This window comes from Euleptes europaea, chromosome 3 (assembly GCF_029931775.1).
Source record: "Euleptes europaea isolate rEulEur1 chromosome 3, rEulEur1.hap1, whole genome shotgun sequence".
Taxonomy (NCBI): domain Eukaryota; kingdom Metazoa; phylum Chordata; class Lepidosauria; order Squamata; family Sphaerodactylidae; genus Euleptes; species Euleptes europaea.
Window position 1 is genome coordinate 74,938,266 of NC_079314.1, and position 23,601 is coordinate 74,961,866.

At 38.7% G+C, this 23,601-nt stretch overlaps 1 protein-coding gene across 1 annotated transcript in view; it reads right to left on the reverse strand.

Annotated features, from left to right (window-relative positions):
• OSBPL8 (oxysterol binding protein like 8) overlaps window positions 1-13,578 on the reverse strand; it is a 51,858-nt gene extending 38,280 nt beyond the window's left edge. Inside the window, exons 1-3 of the mRNA XM_056847067.1 lie at window positions 13,434-13,578; window positions 2,527-2,597; window positions 601-693 (exon numbers count right to left, since the gene is read on the reverse strand). Of these exons, the coding sequence (XP_056703045.1) occupies window positions 601-693; window positions 2,527-2,597; window positions 13,434-13,569 (300 nt within the window). The 5' untranslated portion in view covers window positions 13,570-13,578. The remainder of the gene's footprint in view (window positions 1-600; window positions 694-2,526; window positions 2,598-13,433) is intronic.
• Between the last annotated feature and the right edge of the window lie 10,023 nt (window positions 13,579-23,601).

A 23,601-nucleotide genomic window follows, 5' to 3' on the forward strand; every position in this document is an offset into this window, starting at 1 on the left:
ATATCCCAATGGATTATATGCTTTCAGTTTGTCTATCTTGTTAATTTCCCTCAACACTACAATCCATATCCCAAACAGCTTCTATCCACATGGGTCCTACAATTCCTTTTTGAATACAGATGAAACTTAATCCTCCCCTTCCACCAAAAGAAAAGCTAGTAGAATACAACCCAGTGTTTCTTTAAAGTCCTAATCTTTCTCATATTTACTTTCACAGTCTACTGGAAGGTGAGATACTGAATAGTTACGAATTTGAAGACTTGATGAAGAAGAAAAAGAACGAGGAGTTGGTTTTTATATGCCAACTTTCTCTACCACTTAAGGAAGAATCAAACTGGCTTACAATCACTTTCCCTTCCTCTCCCCACAACATACACCATGTGAGGTAGGTGAGGCTGAGAGAGCTCTAAGAGAGCTGTGACTAGCCCAAGGTCACCCAGCTGGCTTCATGTGTAGGAGTGGGGAAACCAATATGGTTCACCAGATTAGCGTCCGCTGCTCATGTGGAGGAGTGGGAAATCAAACCCGGTTCTCCAGATTACAGTCCACCGCTCCAAACCACCACCCTTAACCACTATACCATGCTGGAAAGAAACTCACCTTAAGGGACTCCTTCTTTGTAAGTTTGATTGTAGAAGAGGTGGTGGTGGCTGCAATCTCCTTCTCAGATCCATTATAAAGTTTAGATTCAGACTGAAAGAATTACATAAGGAAACAATGAAATAAGCAAATACCCAAATTCCCAGGCTGCATCTCTCTATACCCTTTATATTTATGTAAATATAGTTTCAATTGCTCAAGACAGACTGGAAGCACCCTCTTAATGAATGTATGATGGCTTGTTTTAACAAATGACAGTTTGAAATACAGCGAGCACAATATTTAAGATAACATAGTAAATGAGCTTTACAAATGCAACCACAAATGGCTTTTCTGCTCTCTGCTGCAAGAGAACTTACCCCTTGCCCCATCAAAACAAATTCACGGCTTCTCCAGATGAATTTTATATCTTATCCCTGAACATGGTATACTGCTGTTATTCAAAACCACCATGCTTCTAGAGATCCATATTCAACCCAGTAAGACACCTACATGTATATTTTAAAGTTATTAAAACCTAAGCCTTCATTTACAGCTAGGCAATGTGCTCCTGTGAAACTTCATGCTTTTTGTTGATTATGTCTTGAAAGTTCTAAAAAAGGTTTCACTACATCTACTGCTCAATAGGTGGGAAAAAACTAGATGAGAAGGGCAGATTAAGTCTGTAAAGTTGCTGAACTATTATAGCAGTCTATCGTTTACCACCAGTTGATACTGTAGCCAAGTTGTCACTAGGAATTCCTCAGTAAGCATCTGCTACTGACTATAAATAAACTTTGGATCAATTACAAGGTATTTGTTTCCCTGTGTACCAAAACACACGTTTGCCTAGCAAGACAGGCTTAATAGCAAGATTTCCATGAACCAACAAAGTCTGATAAATGAACTGAAGTCTAATAGTTTCTCAGAGCTACCTTACAGATCTAACTTTGCAAATGGATCTCCTCTGCTTTTTCAGCAAAGACTCCAATTTAAAATTAGCACAAACAAAGCCCCCCCTTTTCATGAAGCCTCTTAACAGATACATTCAGGTTTCATGTTCTTTTTCTCAAGAACAGTACACACAAACAGCTGATGATGCTTCAAAAAGCTGCTTTTCAAGAATCTCAATATCTGTTTCCAATACAGTGCTGAGATCTGGAAAATACTGAAATTTCTAAGCTAAGCAAGCATCACTATGTATACAGACGTTCCTGCTTGATTTTCAAGATTATGGCCAAACCTGATATACATTGGACAAATAATCTAATAAGTCTCACACATCTTCAAATAAAGCATCATAAATGATAAACCAAGTGATTAAATTTTTTAACTGCAAGGTGTGTCACCCAACAGTTTAGCTTAATAGTGAAAAGAATTCACTAGAGACCCACCAACATTCATGCAACCCTACTTCTTTCATAATCGACAGGTTTAAAATAAATATCACTTAATATTAATTTATAATAAAAACAATAACCCAGGGAACACATGCAGAGGATACTCCCTTTGATGTGGTAAATGTCCTAAAACTACAGAATACATGCTATTTAAACCCTTCCTCATTCCCCTTAGTGTCATTTGAGGTTACTATCATGATTTCATGAATGGCAGCCTAGGCCATGGATGAAAAGGGTTGTAAGGTCATGACGCAAATAGGACTTGGCTTCTTTTCACAACATAGTATTATTAGGTAGTACTGGACTGAGAAACAGTGTATTGAAGATTAACGGTTTAAAATAAAAACCTTAACTTAAAATGAAAACCACAGATTTTTCTTAATACAGATATAGTACGAAGATAAAGAAAACTATATTGTCAAACACACATTGAAGCAGTCTGTGAGCTCATGAAACGATGAACTAACTTATTGAGCTAGACTGTCAAACTCATTTAAATGCAGCAAACTACTAGGATTTTATAGGCTCACTGTGCTGATGCACTTACCTTGCTTTTTGACATAGACTGTGTGGAATCATCTTTACTCTGCAATGTGTCATCTTTTCCTTTGTCAAAACCTTCAAGACAAATTGAGATGGCTGCAATAAATCAGTGGATCCATGCATCACTAAAGGAAGCAGATTCCATGCATCACTAAATATATGAAATGTATTTGTTCATAATTCTCATTATATATTATTTGTCCACCAATAAGAATGTTACAGTATTTTTAAAGTAGAAAAAATATTGTTCAAAATTATGTTTCTGGGTGAGGAAAGGGTTTGTTCCCAGATCTTGTACTCACAACACATTCTCTAAAGCAAACAAACAAAAAACCTTACAAAAAATTTAGTTGGCAACTTCTACTGCTTTAAGTAGGCCTTAACATTTGATCCTTTTCTTTCTGAGCTTTAGGAAATTAGGAAAGGCCAAAATTCCTCTATTAAAGCCAAAAGGAAAATCTACTTACAAACAGCAGATAGCACAACAAAGCATTTAAGTATTTAGGTAGGCTCAATCACATATGGAACTATAATTAAAATAAGTTTGTCATGAAATTATGTCACTTGAAATTCAAGACACAAAAGAAAGTAAAGTATTTTAAAGTGTAAAGAGAAAAAACCCATAATGTCATCAAGAGACAATGTACATGATTACTTCACATACAATTTTCAAAAGTCTTTGTTGAGCTCTTTTCAAAGATAAATGTGCCATGTGATTATTGGACCACCGCCAGCTTGGAACAGATACCGCAAAGCACTATCTTCTCGAGAGGCAAAAAAGGTAGGGGGTTCCCAAAACCATAGCTTTAAAAAATACTAACCCATCCAAATTAGGCAACAAGGGGTACACATATTACCATGCACACAAGGGATGACTGCAGTTAATTCTTGATCCTCCTCCCCCCCAGACTGCTCTTCAGACTGAAATCTGTTCTACGGGACATCTGACAAGCAGTCAGACCAAGATCCACACTTCTAGTTTTGTATTACTTCAGTCTACCAAGACTAACCCCTCCCCCCAGTGTTTACAGTCTCACACATATGTACTTCTGCAACCCTGAGATCAGGCATACTCAGGTGTTGCTGTGAAAAATAGAGACTGAACCCACCTCTAAACTAGCTCTGTTTATGATGAACCCATTTTTAAATTTTATTTGACACTTAAATGGCTATCTTGTTCCTGATACGCAGAAAAGTGCAATTGTGCTCCCCGTCAACACAAAAACATTGGGGGGGGGGGAATTCCTATAAAACGAGTGCTTTGCAAACTGGTTTTTAGTATTTTAATTTTGGTTTTCAGTACACAAAGGTCTATTGAAAGCTGTTTCTATCCTATCCAGTCTCTTAGGGGAAATAGGGAGGAATGTTCACTTCTTAAATTCTACTCCTTGAAGTTCTACCAAAATCCAATGGCAGTAAAGAGTGACGCGTGCAGCTGAGCTGGAATGCAGGAGTATATCTGGCAGCAATTCAGTCCACACCAGGACAGCTTTATACAATTTATTTACAATATTTACACAGTCAGGATACAGTTCTCTCCAAAAAACTGCTCCGCCAAACATCTATTTTCTCTCCACCACACCACTGTACATATATCATGGACTTATATACATTTACATCCATACAATTGACCAATCATATACAATTGCTGTGTCATGGTGAGTCATTCTGGAAATTCCCTTCTCAGGCTGCTCACGCCACCTAAACCGGTTCTGGCTGGCTTAGTCATATGACACTAGCTGTCACTTTAGATCAGTCTAATCTATATCCAAACTGCTGACTAGTTACACATTACATATGTTGTCAAAGAGAACATTAATTTCAACTGGGACGAAACAGGAAATCTGTTCACCCCCAGCTGTGAATCAACCAATATCTTCTAATGCACCAAAAGGCAGGACTTGCATAAAACTAATCAGTAAACATATGTTAATAATAGACTTCCTTTTCTTAAGCAAATGAAGCTCAAATTGTTAACTAAATTTCTGCACAGAATCAGTATTAACATGTTAATTGGAAGGTAGAGCCACCATCAATAATGAATTCACTGTTTTTTTTCCCTTGAATAATCAGAGCAAATTCATCTGATAAGCATTCTGAATAAGCATACAACACACCTAGGAGTACGTAGTGCTGATTGAGGCTGCTTACACATCACTCTTAGCTGCAAAGTTAAATAAGGACTAACGCTACACCAGCCTGGTGTAGTGGTTACAGTGCCTGACTAGTATCTGGGAGACCAAGGTTTAAATCCCCACTTATGCGATGGAAGCTCACTGGGTGACCTTGGGCCAGTCACACACTTTCAGCCTAACCTACCTCACAAAGTTGTTGTGAGGATAAAATGGAGGAGAGGAGAATGACGAAAGCGGCTTTGGGTCCCCGCTGGGGAGAAAGGGAGGGTACAAATAAATCAAGTAAATAAATAAATGCCATGATCACAGGCCTAACTCAACAGATAGAGTCTTTGGATCACCCTGTGTTACTTCACATGCCATTTATTGCAACAGAGACAGTTTGGGCCTGCCTGAAATGTGATGCAGGCAAGCCAAAGGCACTTCCTTACCTAACTAAATTTCTGCACAGAATCAGTATTAACATGTTAATTGGAAGGTAGTTATGTCAGCCAGATTAATATTAGTCCATTGCAGCACATATGTTTCAATGCATATATACCTCAAATCCCCCATTTAAAATGCTACAAATATGACATGTGAAAACCTAAACTTGTTTAGTAGGAAGCAGTCCAATTAAACTTTTTAAAAAGACTGGGAGAATGTAGCACTACCATCCACCGGTTAGACATAGAACTTCTAAAGGAAAAATTCTGTGTACATTTATTTGTATGTGAAAACAATGAGGAGAGGCAACAGACTATAACAAAGTGCATAAACTGTAGAAAAGCTAAAGACTAGTTTTCATTATAAATACTTTCTCACTGTCAAAATACAAGCCAACAACAGAACAATTACTAGGGGGCCCAGGGCCAGAAGTGCTACCCACTCACCCTTGATCCACAAGTGCACAATAGCCACCAATCCCTACTTGCCCTTTCTCTCTACGCAAGTGATGGAGCAGCAATAGCAACTAGGAGCTGCTGTGCTGCAGCTTGTCTGTCCATCTCCCTGGAAGTTAAGCCACTGCTTGGATAACTGGTGTTCATGCTGTCTCTTAGGGAGCTACCTAATAGGGAATCCAAATAACTGTATCTTATCAAGTTATTCAAAACTACAAATTAGAGCTGAAACCTGTACAAAGACAGTAGGGTTAGACAGTAACCCTAAATTAACGAGATTTGGAGCATGCGAACATTCAACTATAAACTGCCTCTCTATAACTTTCCTAATAATTGCAAAAACTCCCAAACAAGAAAATAGAACAACTGACAAACAGTGGATACAATTAGGGGTATAAGGGGAAAAAAGCTTGTCGGAATAGCAACTGCAAGTATTCTTGTACAAGAACTAAAAATGTTTTGTCCTCTGCCCATCACATGCATGACAGCAAATCTGAATACACAGCCTGACATTACCTTATTTAGCTTGCCCCGCAAGTGATGCATGATGAAGAGGTCAAGGAAAATTTGAAAACTTTCAGGATAACTAAGCCAATTTTTTTAAAAAGTCATACAGAATACCACAATATCATTTTTAATGTCTAGGTCTAACATCTGCAGCCATATTGCCATAATCCTTCGCATTAGTAGCGCTATCAAACTCCTTGCATACGTATATGAGAGGTAACTGCACACATCTAAACCTTCACTTCATACTTCTGCTGCAGCAGTTTCCCAAGCCAAAAAAATAATAGTCCACTGTTCACTGAAAAAGAAACCTGTGTCTTTGACATCAGGAATTGATGCAGTAAAAACATCAAAGCCTCAGGGGAATGCACAATCCTCTCCCACAACAAGCATGTTCTTAGTTCGAGACTACCCAAGACAGTGTACAACCAACCAGCCTTGCATACATATACTCATCAGCATAAGCTAGTTCAATAGAAGATGCTATGTCTCCTATTATGAATGACAGAATGAATTTAGACTACATCTCATCATGTAAGCTACAATTTCTGCAGGTTTTTTTTTGTTTTGCAAAAGGACATTAGGCAGATCTAAAACATTTGTTTTCACCAAGGTACAAAAAATGAACAAAACATACACATACAAAGAAACGTTAAAGTCTGTGTTTGTCAGGTATAGTTTTTGCAGAAAATTAATGTTCAAACGTTCACAACATAAAATACAAAGGACATGCAAAGGTTTCCTAAATTTTAGCCATCCTAAAATGAATACTTTATTAGAAAAGACATTACAGAAACAGAAGTTACATAGTTCACATATCATTATTTCTCTAAATTCACTCATGTTTCATTATTTCCTAGTCATGTCACATTAAGAAATTAGTTAAATGAGACCATTTAAGTTTTGGTTCCTTTCTAGTTTGACTCAGGCAGCAGTCATGAAAGTTGGTTTAATTTGGTTCACGTTCAGGCAAATAAAGATGCTGTTCTGATTCATGGGAAAATTTAATTTTTTGACATTATGACACTGATTTTTATGTATGAAGTTGATTAATACACAGTGTGACAATTTCTTAATACTGAATATTTAACTGTATGTGTATGTGGGGGGGAGATAAAGTCCGATCAAATCACAGCTGGTTTTCAAGATAAGAAATATTCAGACGTGGTTTGCAATTGCCTGCCTCCGCACTGCAACCTTGGACTTACTTGGTGGTCTCCCATCCAAATACTAAGCAACGCCAAGCATGCTTAGCTTCCAAGATTTGAAGAGATCAGGCTAGCCTGGGTATGAAGTTGTTTAATATACAGTATGACACTTTCTGGGTACTGAACAGTTAACCATAGATAGAAAAATCTATCATATATACAAAATAATGAAACAAAGAGCGGCAAACAGGAAAAGTATATACTTGTTACTGGAAAATATAACTGATACTTTACATTTAATTTAAACAGTATCTCCTCTCTTTAAAACATTTATATCCCACTTACCCCAAAAAAGTGTCCAAATTGGTGAACGGTAAAAAAACAATTCAATTAAAATACACAGTGTAAATGTCAGCAGTAGATGAAAAGCATATGAGTAGCAGCATAACTACAATCATAATGAACCACAAACACTTCTATTTGCTAAATGCCCCCTTTTCTGAAGAGAGTGGTTCATGAATCCATGAAATTTTACATAGGTCTCCTATTCAAAGTTCCCCACCTCTAGATGACCAAACTTAAGTTGCAACTTCTTTATTTCTCACATCACTTCTCCCTGCACTCCAGTTTTTGACAACCATAGCAAGGCATATTCCTGGGAACAAAATTAACAAAGGCAACAAGAGATGACCACACACTCACTTCCCCTGCATAGGAATCAACTGTTGCACACACCATCCACTCATTCACTCATAGACCCATCCTTCTAAGTTGAAGTTCAAGCAAGCGGATGCTCCCAGTCAGAACATAAGGTTCTTAAAAGTGCTGGGGGGCGGGCAGCTGGAGCCTTTGCAGTCTTTAGTTCCCCCAGTGCATGGAGCCAATTTTTTACAATGCTTCCTTCTCTTTAGTTAGAGGTGTTCAAGGTCTACTAGGCAGGGGAAACTGCAGGTGAGGGTTGCCAGGGTCTCTTCGGAGTTCCCCTTCCTGGGGTGAGAGTGGAGCAGCCAAGTGTAGGGAGGGGCTGCTGGAGCTGCAGAAAAGGGCAAAACTATGCCTGTGAAAAAAATTCCAGCTTATCAAGGAGCTGCTAAAGGTACTGGAACTCTACTATGGTGGGAGGAAAGTAGTAACTGGGTGCCACGAGCCCTTTTCAAGGTTCAACCATGACTTGGCACCTGGGTTTGTCAAGACCTAATGTAACAGATTAAAAGATGACAAGAAAACTGAATAATCAAATAGGAGAAGCAGCTAAACAACATAAGCACTAAATTAAACAAGAATGTCTTCACCTGGTGGTGAAATGACAATGAAGATGGCATCAGTAGAATCCCTTGGGGAAGTCATGTCAGCATCATGGAAACAATCCTATCTGGAGTTGCCAGCCACTTTAGTGGGTGAGGGAACCCAATGCAAGGCCTCTGTCATTCAGTGAATGGAGAACTTGTAAGTTTGCATGCTGTTTTGCATTGTAACTCTGACTTGCAAGCCCTTCCCCTATTCTCAATATACAATGCTGGCTAAGGTTTAACAGTAGTGGGGAGAGACAGCCCTACATGTGCAGAGGTACTCTGGCAATTGAAAGGGTTACATTACAGTTAAAAGTTATTGTTTAGGATGCAGAGCATATAAAGTGTCTCTTTTGCTTGATCGGAATTGTGAGTGTGGCTCTCCATGACTCAGAGTGAGTACCACTGATTGGCTTGGAACACTAGAAGGCTACTGCACATGGCCCAAGTTCTCAGAGGTCCACACCAGAAGTAGCTCATTTTCTTCACTTATACTCTCCATTCTCTCTAATAGTGACCCAGAGCAGCTTACATAGTGCTATTCTTGCCATTTTGTCCCTTTTAAAGCTTATCTTTTATTTCATCTCTCCTCCTGACTATACAGCACTTCTGTTTCAAAAAGGAACTATGTATATGCCCATTAGTGATGTGGGGTGGAAAATTTTTCCAGTGCTTTACTGTTTCCGTGGAAATTGTTCCATTTCTCAAGATACGTTGCTTCATTAAAAGTTCTGCCCCTTCTTACTTGCCCTGGAAGCACTACATCTCTGTGTCTCCTTCAGACTATTGCAACTTGTTTCCAAGGAAGAAGACTGAGCTGGAAATTTCCCCTCTAGACACCTCTTTAGCTGTGTCAGATGGAGTCAGTGGCCCTCCCCCAGCTGATGGGGAGTTGGATTGGACATTCAGCCTATTTTAGTTTCAGACCCCCCTCCTATAGTACAGACGGGGGGGGGGGGAGAAGGTCACTATGATTCTCTTTTCCTGGGCAGTTTTAGCTCCCCAGTGTACCCCTGGTTTCGGCAGCTATGATAACATTTGTTGTGTCTGCAGCTCTGTGTATTTTGAAGAAATATTAGAAGTCTTAATCTCGCCGACATGCCCGTTTTCTAACCATAGGCAGACAATATCTCAGGGTCATATTAAATTAGTTCTAATCCACCTTGAGTCTTAACAAGACTTAATAAATAAAATAAGCAAACAATTAACAAACACCACATACAGATTTAGGTGATCTGTGATATAGACTGGGGCATGTGAAAGGGTAGAGAAAAGGGGGGTGTAACACTTACTCTGTGCAGCTTAGCTAACCAAAGCACAAGAACTCTGTGTTATTAGCTCTCAAAAGGAAATAGGTATGCAACATTTAAAAAAAAAAACCCTGGGAAGATCCAACCAGCATATTATCTAATGTAGCTCTTAAGTCACAATATTCCATTATGATGCGTGCTACTGTTCACAGTTGCAATATTAAGTGTACCTGGAAAAATCCTATCGAAAGGAAAGAACTTACCTCTGAAGAAATATGGTTACAAATGGGTCCCAATACTATGATCCTGAACATACGTAGTTGGGAGTAAATTCCATTTAAATCAAATAATTGCACCTAAGTGGACTGACTGGGACAACTGGTCATTTTCTTTCTATCTAGACCTAAATTCTACAAGATAAGAAGAAGAAGAAGAGTTGGTTTTTATATGCTGACTTTCTCTACCACTAAAGGGAGACTGAAACCGGCTTACAATCACCTTCCCCTCCCCACAACAGACACCCTGTGAGGTAGGTAGGTGAGGCTGAAAGAGCTCTTAACAGAACTGTAACTTGCCCAAGGTCACCCAGCTGGCTTCGTGTGTAGAAGTGGGGAAACAAATCCAGTTCACCAGATTAGCCTCCGCCGCTCATGTGGAGGAGTGGGGAATCAAACCCGGTTCTCCAGATCACAGTTCACCGCTCCAAACCACCACTCTTAACCACTACAGTATAACTTCCAAGGGAGACTGGGAGGGATTCATATTTGGAACTTCCACATTAAATTCTTGATATAAAGTCATCTACTGTTGGAGCAGAAAAATCAGGGGTCGGAAGATACAAGCCACCTGCAACTTTCCTGATATTCTTCTCCAAGCAGAAAATCAAGGCAGACAGGTCAGAAGCTATAAGCAATATGGCCATGTAAGATCATTCCATTTCCCATGCCGGGGTAGACAGTTGGTACAGAATACACAATTCACTGCTTTCAGTATGCCTATTAGGCTGCCCAGATTTGGGGACTTGACATGTGACAACACTTAGCTCCTCAACACAGAATGAGGACACAAGATAGTCTGAATTAATTTAATTTCCAGATACTATGAATTCATTTGTGTTTAATTTAAAAGCAATGTCTCTACACAGTTTATTCCCAACTACTGAGGTACCTAAAAACATGGCAGGCGAAAACTTGTTAGCATTCGGTAGGGACAAGAATGCTTAGTATGCCCAGGCCTACAAAGGAACCTGGTCAAGGTCTAATGTAAGGCTTTGTGAGGTCCAGGCTGAGAGCGCAGCTGAAGTCAAGGACAAGTAGCTTTGCTTATGTTATGACGGTCTGCACCCCGGCCGATAGCTGTAATCTTTACAGAGACTCTGGGAACCAGAGTCAGCCTAGTTTCTAACAGTGCCTTTCTGTTGTATATGTATTCAACCTTCCCGCCGTTTCCCCACTTGAGTCCTCGCCCCTCTTTCCTGTAAGTTGCTGCTTTCCACCTTATGCTTTCCAAATAAATGGCTTCTTAGAAAACTCTGTTTGGATGTTCTCTTGTTTGGGATTCGACAGGTGGACCCAGACCTTACAGGCTTCCATCCAATGACAATTCTCCATGTGGCCCTCTCAGCAGCAATGCAGCATCCATCCCTGCGCTTTCCTCACCTCAGCACCGTGCAGCCACCAGTTGCCCCTGCCACTGGAGGGCTTTTCGTGCTTAAAAAACAACAAAATAGCCACTCCTAGATCCCTATAATGAAATAACATTATAACAATATAGTGCCATGATCTATTAATTCCTGGGGGAGGAAACAGTAGCAGCAGGGTGCTAAGGCAAAGAAAATGATACTGGTGTGGCCAGGTCCATCAAAGAATACCTGATCTAATTTGGATAACAAATTCTTCCATATGGAAGCAACCTAAACATCACTCCATTTTGTTTACAATGTTGCATATATTTAAAGCCTACACAGGTTTTATTGTTTGAAACAAAGGCTGAAATACTTGGAACATTCACACAGAAGTTAAATTGTGCTGAGATCTGTGGGACTTGCTTAGGATATTAATAAAGAAAATAGGACATTAAATGCCAGAAGCTTCAAATTCCTAAAATTAATTTGAATTTCAAATGTGCCCATTTCACAGCCTCTGCTTGTTCAAATACAAATGCTTTGATTTAATGAAGTCTTCCAGAATGCATGCTTTGCCCATTATTAGAAAAGCAATAAAGCCAATTAAATCACACAAGCTGTTAAGAATGAACATGAACCACATGCCAGCTACTGACATAACAGCAGGAAATATAAAATTACTGACACTGTATGCTTTCTTTCAGATAATTTACCTTAATTATACCAAGTAAAGTAGCTACATAATAAGCTACATTACCTTGAGCCCATGGTTATGTTTGAGATCTAATTTACACAATAACTTATATAAAATGTAAGGCTCATAGTGAAAGAATTCCATAAACTATGGCAACCTATGTCATGGGGGGGGGGGTCACTATGTAATTTTTTTGTCTTTAATGGATATGCATTAGGTAGCTTCAGTTTTCTTCCCCATATACGCTTAAATGTATGTGAACTCCGGACCAAAAAGTTTAAAATACGACAACAAAAATAACTGAATTATGTGGCCTTTACTAATTAAGAAAAATGAGTCTATCTACATAATTCATTGAGGTATTGCTGATCACGGAGAGAGGAAAAATCTTTTACTTTTAATCTAACCCTATAAAAGGAACATAATAACCATCTGGTTATGAAAAACTATTTCAAATTGCTTAGTTTTTACATACAATTATAAGATGATGGAAGTATCATGCTAGCTAATGGACAGGGGGAAAGGTTTAAGCCCAGCCACCCAGAAGACTTTAAAGTAATCAAGTGATAACTTTATTAAACACTCTTCTCCCTTCCCCCAGTTTTACTCCTATTCAACCGTATAGCATTCTTCCCTTTCTAAACATCATCAATTCTATCCTAACTACTTAGGGCTTTCTTTTCTTTTAAGAAGCCCCAATAACTTAAACGCAAGAAGAAAACAACTTACCCTGTTTGGGATGAATGAAAGAATGGCAACAAGCAGAACTGCAGTGCCAAGAAAACCCAAAAAGCCTCCTCCAAGCTCACTTTTTAAAAGTCTGAAAACACTTCAGCTCTAAAGCTAATTCATCTCCAGGTACTCAATGTTTTATTACTTGTAACAGGAACAACTTCCACATTTACAGTATATTTCCATTCTTTCAAGACTAATTAAATCCACTAGAAACCAAATTTCCTTTCATGTAAGCAGTTTGAAGTTATGATGCAATTCAGATTTAATTTAGCCCAACTACATTTCAAAAAATTGATGGCTGTATGAAGTTGTGAAAAATAATCTAGTCCAGATTTCAGAACTATCTATACAGAATTGACAACTGTATCATTTACTTAAAAAGTATTTTGTGGATATCCAAGTGTGCTGTGAACTCTTTTCAGCTGAAAAGAAATCTACTAGTCATTCCTGTAAAGTACCTTTCTAATTATCAAGGACAAATAAATGTCCAAGTCTGTAGTGGATCGGCCATATTTATATAAACACCTTGCAGAAAGTGTTTCAGAAGACCACCTGAGCAAATGGTTTTTAAAAGGCAGTATTTGGAACAAAGATCAAAAATATTTTTGTGACAACATACAACACGAAAAGAAGCGAGACAAAACAAACCTCGAAAGATTGGAGTAAGTTCATTGTATCCTCCGAATGAAGCATTCCGGACAAGTTTTCGACCATCAGCTCGTGGAGGAAGCGAAACCCCAGCACATGAAGAAAACCTACGACGCAGTGGACCCTCTTCCTTCATGAGTAAGATGTTCTGTATAATGATTATTGTCATTCATAAGGCTGGTTAGCATCAGCTAGATGGAACAACAATGTTGCAGACAGAGCCTTTTCCTTCACATTCTGATCAGCAACATGCAAGAAAGACACATACGGATGAAGGGCCATGTGCACATTTGGAACGAGGAGATACGCCACAGGGTGTTAAAGTCATCAATAAAGCCAAAAGACATTTATAAATTCAATTCAAGCTGCTGCCAGAGTCTTTATTAGCTTAAAATGGTGCTGCTTTCCATCTCTCTATCACTGGCATTTTGTATGTCACTGAGTATACCCCAAATCAAACTGTCAGCTCACATGTTCTGTAACCACCAGCCAACTATCTTGGCAAAGTATTTCAGAATTAAGCTAAAATTCATTTAATGCCTGATCTTTCAAACCCTATTTAAATGTACACAGAACATCCAATGACCTAACATGGATAATTTCTAAAATTACAAATAAATAAATGAAAACCATCACCAATCACTTGGCTAATCCAAATCCTATCATGTCACCCTGTAGAACTAGAGTTCAGCTTATCTCCCTCCAACTCCTGCTTTTCCAGCCAGAATGAAAACACAGTTGTGCAAAAATCCCCAAATAAGGCCTTGTGCTTTGGCTCCTGCTTGTGCATCTCCCCATTAGTTCTCATTTGTATGCACCTGCTTAAAGGCAACTTGTAACTGGGAGCTATGGTATAATTTCTCATGCATACAAATGAACTAAATTGTGTTACGTAAGTTTGAACAATGAAAAATAATAGAGATATTATCTTAGGTAATTAATGTTGTTTGCTCTGCTTCTGTATATCTTGTGAGCCATAATAAAAATGACTAACAGCATAGGGTTTCTTGGTAACACTAATATAGGGATGGGCTACATACAGGAAAATCACTGGTGGGAACTGCTTATCTCCCCCCGCCACAATTTTCATCCACATGCTTCCCAGGCATTTTTAGTTTTCTCCACACCAGACTTTGAACCCAAAAATATAGTAGGGAGAGGAGGTGTGGTCTGGAACTCCATTTGCAGAAAAAGGGAGGGAGGGCTTTCTCTCTTGACATCCAATCTTCTACAAATGCGTCTGCCCTACATTTTTATTAGAATAAGAAGCAGGAGTTTATTCAGTTCAGAATAAAGACCAGAAAGCATTCAAGGAGGGTTTATCTCAAATAAACACATCATGAGATACTTCAACTCAAAAAACAGGATTAACAGCACAATCCTATGCAGAGTTACTCCAGTCTAAACCCACTGGAATGAATGGGTTTAGACTGGAGTAACTCTCTTTAGGATTACACCGGAAACAGATTAATGGGAAAGATTCTGTTAATGTTGTTGGTTAGGCTATCTAAATTAGATATAGCAATGACATAGCATAATTAATAGAGCATATTTCCCAGTGTTTGAATCAAATTAGAATAGTTTTATGCTATGATGTTGTCTAATGTGCATCTTCATACAATATCTTTTCTAAACTCCATTACTGAAGTTTATTTGTGCTATGAAGTAGTCATATTGCTGGGCTTGACGAGGCAGTGAAGCCTCATGCTCAGACCTTGTTCTCAACGGTGGCAAATCTGTTGCTAGACTACATCTCTTCATATGGAATATTGTATGAATAGTACTCCCTCTTTCTTTCATACACAGATTCCTACACATAGCCTTGTAGAAGAAGCAAAGTTGCAGTGTAAAGTTCCAGCTCAGGAAGTGACTTTAATTAGGGATAACGTCTTTCCTGAACTAAACAGGTATGTTTGCATGCATTGTTCTGCCTCCTCCTGCCCATTCTACAACCCCACCCCAACTACATTATTTTGTCTTACTAGGAATCTCTGCTGTTGCATTCAGACATTATTTTATCTTCTCATATGCTTACTGATTCACAGAAAGTATTTATTATACTTGTCATCTGCCTTGGGTTCCTATGAGAAAGGCTGATTGTTAATATTAATCTAGATTAGAGCCTTCTTCCTGACAACTAGTTCTCTATATGCAAACACTTTTTTTGGCAGGAAAGAACATTCAGCAATGAGATTTCCCAGCTATAGTCTGAAATCGTACAGCTCAGACACAAGTTTATTGTCTTAATGACAACTGAGGTATGATTACTTGTAAAATGGGGGAGAGAGGGTTTTGGCAATCCATTCCCACTACAGTCCCCCAATTCATCCCTATATTGTTCCTGGGGGACACAGGAGACAACAGTGGGAAAGTTGTCCTTCACCTAACACAGCTTTGTTCATACTAGATAGAACGCCTCAGTTAAAAGCCTCAATGATTACCACAGTTTGTTAGACATATATCTTTCTTATATTAGTTTTCAAGCAAAAACATATTTTTGCTATCAGCCATTCCCCCTACACCTAGTCTTCCCAAGCATCTCACCGCTTTCTCCTAACAGTTATATGCCCCTTTGTTTAACCATCCTGGGGAAGTAAACAAAAAAGGAAGATGAATCAATCAAGACATCAGCAAAAGGGAAAAGACCAATAAAAAGACGGCCTAAGAGTGATCCTCACTTTTCCTTCTCATCCCATTTCATACACTTCCTCCCTCTCAGGCCTTGCTTCCTTTGATTTCCTTCCCTTCCCTTGTCTCACTTCATCCCCACCTTTACTTCTTCTTTTACTGTCCCACCATGTTACAAAATCCATACAACAGTAAAGAAAAGATAACCAAGTATACATTGGTTTCCACAATGCACTCCTATTCAAATGGGGGAGGTCTCTTTGCATACACTTTGCTGCAAAGTACACTAATACCTAACAGCTTTTAAAATCGCTCTTAATATTTTCTTCAGAGACAATTGCTTTCCATAGTATTGCTTCCCATTTGGTTTCCAAAGACTTGGTATTTGCTGATCATTCATATTTTAACTAATTGAGCTAAATCACATAAACCTCATAAAAATCATAATGCTTCTAAAAGAGAGAGAAACTCGATCAGAATTGTTTAACACACACACACACAAACACACACACACTTCAGCATTGGAGTTTAATTTAATGATATAGGGAAAGGCCCCAAACAATAAGCACAAGCTGTAGTAAAAGCAAAAAAGGACACTGTTCTGAAACAAGCTCAATCGCAAATACAAGGTGTCTGAAATCGATACTATGCTATAAATAGCAAATATTATGCTTTTGCTGCGGTTAACAGTACCAGACATTAGAACATGTCTGAGATGGCTCCCAAAATCAATTAATCCTACAGAAGCAATTGGGGGGGGGGGGTTAGGGGAGGTTGGTTAGCCATCTCAGACATGTGATGATAGTAATTTGTACAATTTTGTTAAATCAACAAAGCCACCTAAAAGGAAACTGTAAATAACTTCCTATTTCAGCACATGAACTGGCAACATGTGCTCCTCATCACAGAACGTATTTGTCTGGAAAACAAAATGAGCTGCTAGTAGCTGTCAAGCTGCAGCTGCATAATATGCAATTTAGACAGCACGAATTGCTAAACCCATCTCTCTCCTGTGAAATCAACAACATCTGTTAGAGGTATACTTGCCTTCAGTGTCCAATTCCCAGAATGGAAATCCAAACTACAAAAAAATTATATTACAAGAACAGCTAATGTCTTACAATAGATAAATTAATATTCTCCAGCGTGGTCATTTGACAGTATCAAAGCAGGCTCAGTTTTTGTTGAGGCACAATTCCTTTCGGTACATCGGGTTACAGCTCAAGCACTTTAATAAGGGCAGCCTGCAGCTTATTACGTCTCACTTGGCTGTAGTCTTGCATCTCAGCTGCTCTGTTTGCTAGCTCCTCCCATACACTTGTTGACTACTCAGGTTTCAGTTATTTTAGCCCAAGCACCTTCTCTGAATTGCCAAGGACAACAGATTAGACTCAAGTAGGACCAATCTAATCAAGTTTCGTTATTAACAAAAGCTTGCAATGAAAAATTAGACTTTTTATCATTATTAACTACCACAGTAAGCCTATTTACACTGTATATTGATTGCTGTTTAAGATGTGTTACAAAGAACTAGGGAGAAATTTTAAATATGGTTCCTCTTTAAGACTATATCTAAACAGCTATTATAATACTTAACACAAAAACAGAGGATACACCATTTCAGAGTTACTAAATTACTTAAATTACTTAACACCCATTTGTGACAGAAACCCTAAAACCTTATTAGGGCTCAAGACTGCCACCTAGAGTGTCTGCGATCTTGGACCCTTGAGGTTTACACTAGAATAACCCATTCTACTACAGCTTAGGTAAAGTGTAATTAGCTACAATAGACTGACTTTATTACTTTGATTTATAAGTCTGTACAATGTGAGTTTGTATGTCTATCCCCTGTATTTTGCTTTGCCCTTTTTCATTCTTTTTGGAACCTAACCACCTATCCCCCTTTTTTCTTTTACAATAAACTTTTTTTTTATAAATATTTTTTTTGGTTTTTGTTTAAGGCAAGTATATTTCTCTGGGAAATTTTTCTTAAATCTTTTCTCTACATGATAGACTTACGAACATGACAAAATTTTCCACTAAGTACTCTTACACCCTGTTATTTCTGTATTGATGGAACAGGCTACCACATTCTTCCCAAGGAACCCTTACTCCCAGTTTCCCAGCAATGAAAGGCACCTCCCCCCTCTTCTGTCACACCAATATATTACAAAAGTAATGTTTGCTACAGAAGGCTATAAGCAGTTTTTAAACAACAGGAATGTGCAGATTTTTAAAAAATAATTGTTTTTAGACTTATATCCTGCTTTTTCTCCAAGCCGAACTCAAGATGTATAAAAACACCATAAAATACAATAAAAATAAATAAAAATTACCCCCAGCTAAAAACCAATCTCTAAATTAAAGTCAAATGGCACTTGTTTACCGGCACATGGGACCACCGCTGGCCCGGGGAGGCAGTCAGAGTCCTCTATTCGAAGATCTGATGAAATAAGCAGCAAGGGGAACAGGAAGGGAGGCCAGCTATGTTGGAAACCGTTGCTGCTCTCAACCATAGGCCTGGTGGAACATCTTGGTCTTACAGGCCCTTTGGAACTGTGTTGTCCCGTAGGGCCCTGGTCTCATTGGAGAGAGAGTTCCACCAGGCCAGTGTCAGGAACAAAAAGGCCCTAGCCCTGGTTGAGGACAGTCAGACACTCCTCGGGCTGGGGACCACCAGCAAGTTGGCAAATGAAGAGCGTAGCGCACTCTGGGGGGGATACTGGGAGAGACAGTCCAGCAGATACGATGATCATTAGATGATCAGCATTCCTGTTTGTAGGTTACATGAACCTGCCTTATACTGCATCAGACTCTTAGTCCATCAAGTTCTGTACTGTCTACCCAGACTGGCAATGGCTCTCCAGGGTATTAGGCTGAGGTCTTTCACATGTCCTACCACTAGGTCCTTTTAATTGAAGATGATGGGGATTGAACATAAGATCTGCATACTGAACAAATATTCTATCTGTGAGCTCTGGCCCCTCTTGAGCAATAACTAGCCATTACAGCACAACTTAATATTTACAGATCATGCACACACAAAAATCCTATTCTGATATTTCATGGCAAAAGTCAGTCAAGCCCAAGCATATTTAGATATTATAAGAGAAATCAAGGCAGCTTGACCTCTACATAATCACGGTGCATTAACAAGGTAATTCAGTATTTATTCTACCAGCACATGTAGATTACTTTTTTGTGGCCTCAATAGACAACAGCTTTAGCTTTCAGCATTACGCTTCATTAAGTAATTTGGCACAGCTGTACTTATTCACTGAAAGGCCTTTAAAAATAAAGCAATTCAGCAGAATGAAGCCCAAATGCTCTCAAAGGTCTGTGTTTGGAGTAAAGCACTTGTCCCATCTCCCTGTACACTTAGACAAAGTGCAACAAAGTCCCTTAGTTCTATAGCTAGTCTTCAAACAACGGGTTTGTCCTCTAATTATCAGGCTAAACACATTACTATTCAAGGTAAATTCAAGAGAATTTCTTTAAGCTAGAAAGTAGAACACATTCTTTTAGAATAGTTGTGTGGTCATGAGGAGACCAGTCTAACTAAACAGGATGTACTCCGAAGCTGCAGATCTGCACCTAAATAGATGGCACATCGTTCCAACAATGCTGGCCCAAAATGACAATTTATTACATTTAAAACATGTCAATCCTCTTCTTTATTCTTCATTGTTCCTATATGATAGGGCACCAGAGGGGTAAAAGCTGACTAATATCTTGGCTTGCTTAAAAATCAAAAGCTATTAGTATGATTTAATGCTAAGTATTTAGAAACAGAACTTTTTAATACTCAAACAAAATATTTTATTCAATTCAGTCTGAAAGTAACAATATGAAACTTATTTGTATACACTGAGTTGCACACCTATTTTACAAATGTGATAAAAAAATCTTATAATGATTGGCAGCTCTGTAGTCACAGTCTTCATTTAAACCTAAAGAATGGTGATTATTAGAAGACAAAAAGAAACTAACTTAAGTTGACATCCAGTTGTTGAATTAATTTATATCAGCAGGAACATGCTCGTGCAGTTGTCAGGTGAAAGAACAGCAGCAATTTCAGTAACCTGTGCAGATGTGGCCCATAGTTCTCAAGAGAAACCCCCCCCCCCAAAGGAAAAGCTGGTGATGCCCATTTCAAGCTCAGGATAATTCAACAGGGAGCAAAAACCTCAGCATTTTTTGTTTTGTTTCACTGTGTGGTACATTTTTATCTCACCCTTTCTTCCAAGGCAAGCAAGGATTTCAATCTGGGGTCGTTCCCAGGCTTTGTCCAACAAGGGAAACATTATACCACACTGGCTGTATTGAGCAACAACTACTGCAACTAAATTCATCATCTCTGAAACTATAAAATAGACTATCAGTACTAGAAGTGTACAAATTTTGAAGCGATGGAAAAATATTAGAGGGCGATGGTCAGAAAAACAGTCATGGGGAACTGAAAACATCTACCACTCACTTTCTTATCAGCACTAAACACTTGATTTTACTAATTTAACAACACAAAATGCATCATTTAGAATTGAGTATGTACAGTTGCACCATCTGGCATATTTATGATGTTCAAAAGTACACCTTAGTTTTCTACAAGCAAAATTGTGGGTATAACCAACAAGAGAGTGAGTGAGAGATGCAAACTGCTGCAACCTATGCTACCTTAGCATACATATCTTAGTTTTGACATCTGAGATGTAAGGGGAAAATAAATGCTGAAAACAGAACACACATTTTGTAACTAACAAAAGAAAGTATGATTTGGACAGAAACAGACTCAAACTCATAATGGCACTAGCTGCCTATTTAGACAGAATTAAACTCTAACAATGCATGCACGTTATAGCAAATTATGGACAACATTAGTCACTTTTAAACAATTTGTAGTTGAAAATATTTCGTTTGCACTAACCACTCTCAAATGCTGTAGATCATGCTGCATATTTAGAGTGAGGAAAGTCTACTGTTAAGGAACATTTCACTCATTCACCAAAGTTTTCAGTGTTCCACATAATTTTCAATTTTTCCAAAATGAAAAATATTCCTTGGGGAAAAACACTGCATTTTTCCCTCTTCCACCTGGGCCTTCACATTGGTGATCAATACTTTGCTAAATGCCATTGTAGAAATCCATGAGCTCTTTGCTGACATGTTATGTTACTCTCCTGTAAATGGAAACACTAGATTGATTCCTTAAGTGTAAAACACAGCATCTGAACTGGCTATTGCAAGCAGGGTAAAAAAATCAATTTCACTTTTTAAAAAAAACAAAATTTTAATCTTTTAAAACTACTGATTTGAGGGTGCAGTTATACTAAGTCTTTCCCTCCAGCTTAGGTGCTACTACCAGCACTTGAAAATACAGCCTATTCTTGGAATCTTCAAACAACACCCATGACCGAAGCATGTAACTCAAAATATCACTGAGCTATAAGTTTTCTCTATGCAAACTAACAGATCAAGTATTACAAATATGGCATAACTTCTAACTATATTACAGAGTGGATAGGGAGGCACAGAAGAGAGACAGAAAGGTAAGCAAATCAAAGGTGATGTACTTGTTAGAACTTTCTAGTCAGCATACCTAAGTGATCTTTTACTCCTACCCGGTATGTCCTACTATTGAACCTGCAGAAGATGGAGAAGGAGCAGTTTTGAGAGGAGACCCTCCCCCTTATAAACATCCATGCAGATCCTCCTAATCCACATCTCACCATTTCCAATCAGATGTGCTCTTTTGCTCCACCCTTTAAAAAATCCGATTTTCCTTACCCTGGCAAAATTAACGAGCAGTTCAGGCCAGCTCTCTACCATGCCCTCTGAAACAATGTGCCCAAAAGCTTGCTGGACAATACTATTCAGCCCATTCTTTTGCAATTATTTGTGGCTCTTTTTTCATTCTTTTGCAATTATTTGTGTGAAGAATCCAGTCATTCTTCAGTCTCTGCTAGGGAGATGGGGAAGCTGCTAAAAGATACCCATGCAAACTGTTGCTATGTCTGTTAAGTTCTAAGGAAAGGTTAATGAATTCACCAGTGCACTATTCAGCTAGGTCTCCACTAAATATCCTGGCTGAATCCTGTCTCTGGCTGAGACCCCAACGTTTCTAGTTCTGGGGGACTAACATCCATGCCAAAGCAGTCCCATCCACCTATGCTCAGGACTACATGGCAACTATGAGGCTATCGCAGGTTGTTTTAGGTCCAACAAATCAAAAATGGCAGAGGTTTCACTTGCTGTTTTGCACCTGGCAGAGAACCAGTGAACTGGTTAGAGGGACTGAAGTAAAATCTTTGTCATGGTCAGCTTATTATCTATTAAAGCTTGGCTGGTGTTATCAACCACCACTGCCACCACTTTGGCCTACCTTTGGAGAATTATCAATCCAAAGGCTCTGAAGGATTTTTTGAATCTTTGCAGTGTCTTTGTAGAAGCCTTGACAGAGCCTTAAAATGAAAAACATCCTGGGCCTTGTTCAGGACCATACTTCACTGACTCTTTCACAGTTTCAAAGAACCGGGAAGTTGTCTGACCTCATGAGTTTCTGAGGACAGCTAGGGCACTGATTCATACTGTATCCGACAGATCACATTAGGAAACCATTTAAAGGCATTTTAGATGGCAACTGTGATTAAGGCTCTCTTCACCCCCACTGCTACTGCATCAGCTGGCACTTGTTCAGCACAGCATTTCATCATTGCCTGGAGTCTATTAACACCTAGGTTGGGCCTCTTCAATGAAGATACATGAGTTATACTCTGAGAAGCCTTTGCAAACTTTTGTGCTGCAGACATGTTCCTTGAAGTTATGAAGATTAGTCATAGTTAGTCAGATCAAAAGTTGAAACTGAGTTGCACAACAATTTTTTCTAAAAAAAAAAAAAACCCACTGAATTTTTCTGTATTTTTATTAGCTTTTTTGAACAGCTGTGAGAAAGCAGAATAAAGGTTATTGAATAAATAAATGAATAAACCTACCAAGGAAGGCTGTTTCAGGCAGGTAGTTATTCATAATACAAAGTCCAGTAGTGCCTTAAATATGCTAGAAAGAATTTTGTTGGTCTTTAAGGTGCTACTGGACTCAATTTTTGTTATGAGGAAGGGTGGAGGAGGGAAGACAGAGAGATTCCTAATGACAGGTGCTGCCTTTCAGAAAGAAAAGTTGGTCAATCAGCAGCCAACTAGCCAACAGTCCTAACAGCAACAGCTGAGCCAGATTCTCATCCTACTCTACCCACCATTTTTCTACAAGGTAACCAGAAAACACAGGTGCTCCTGTAGGGTCAGAAATGAGTGCATCAAAACTGCATTACTACATTAGGTACTAGAACCCCAAACCTTAGACCATTAAAACTGTGCCTGCCCTTTTAAAGGAAAAATACCATAAAATCAACCCCATTGACTTTTACAGTGTTTTTCTTTTTGTCTCCAGGTAGTAGTGCAGAAACTGCTACAGAAAACACAAAATCCAAACCTAACATTAGCCTTCCTTGGCCACATAATGAAGTTCTACTAGTCCCCTTACT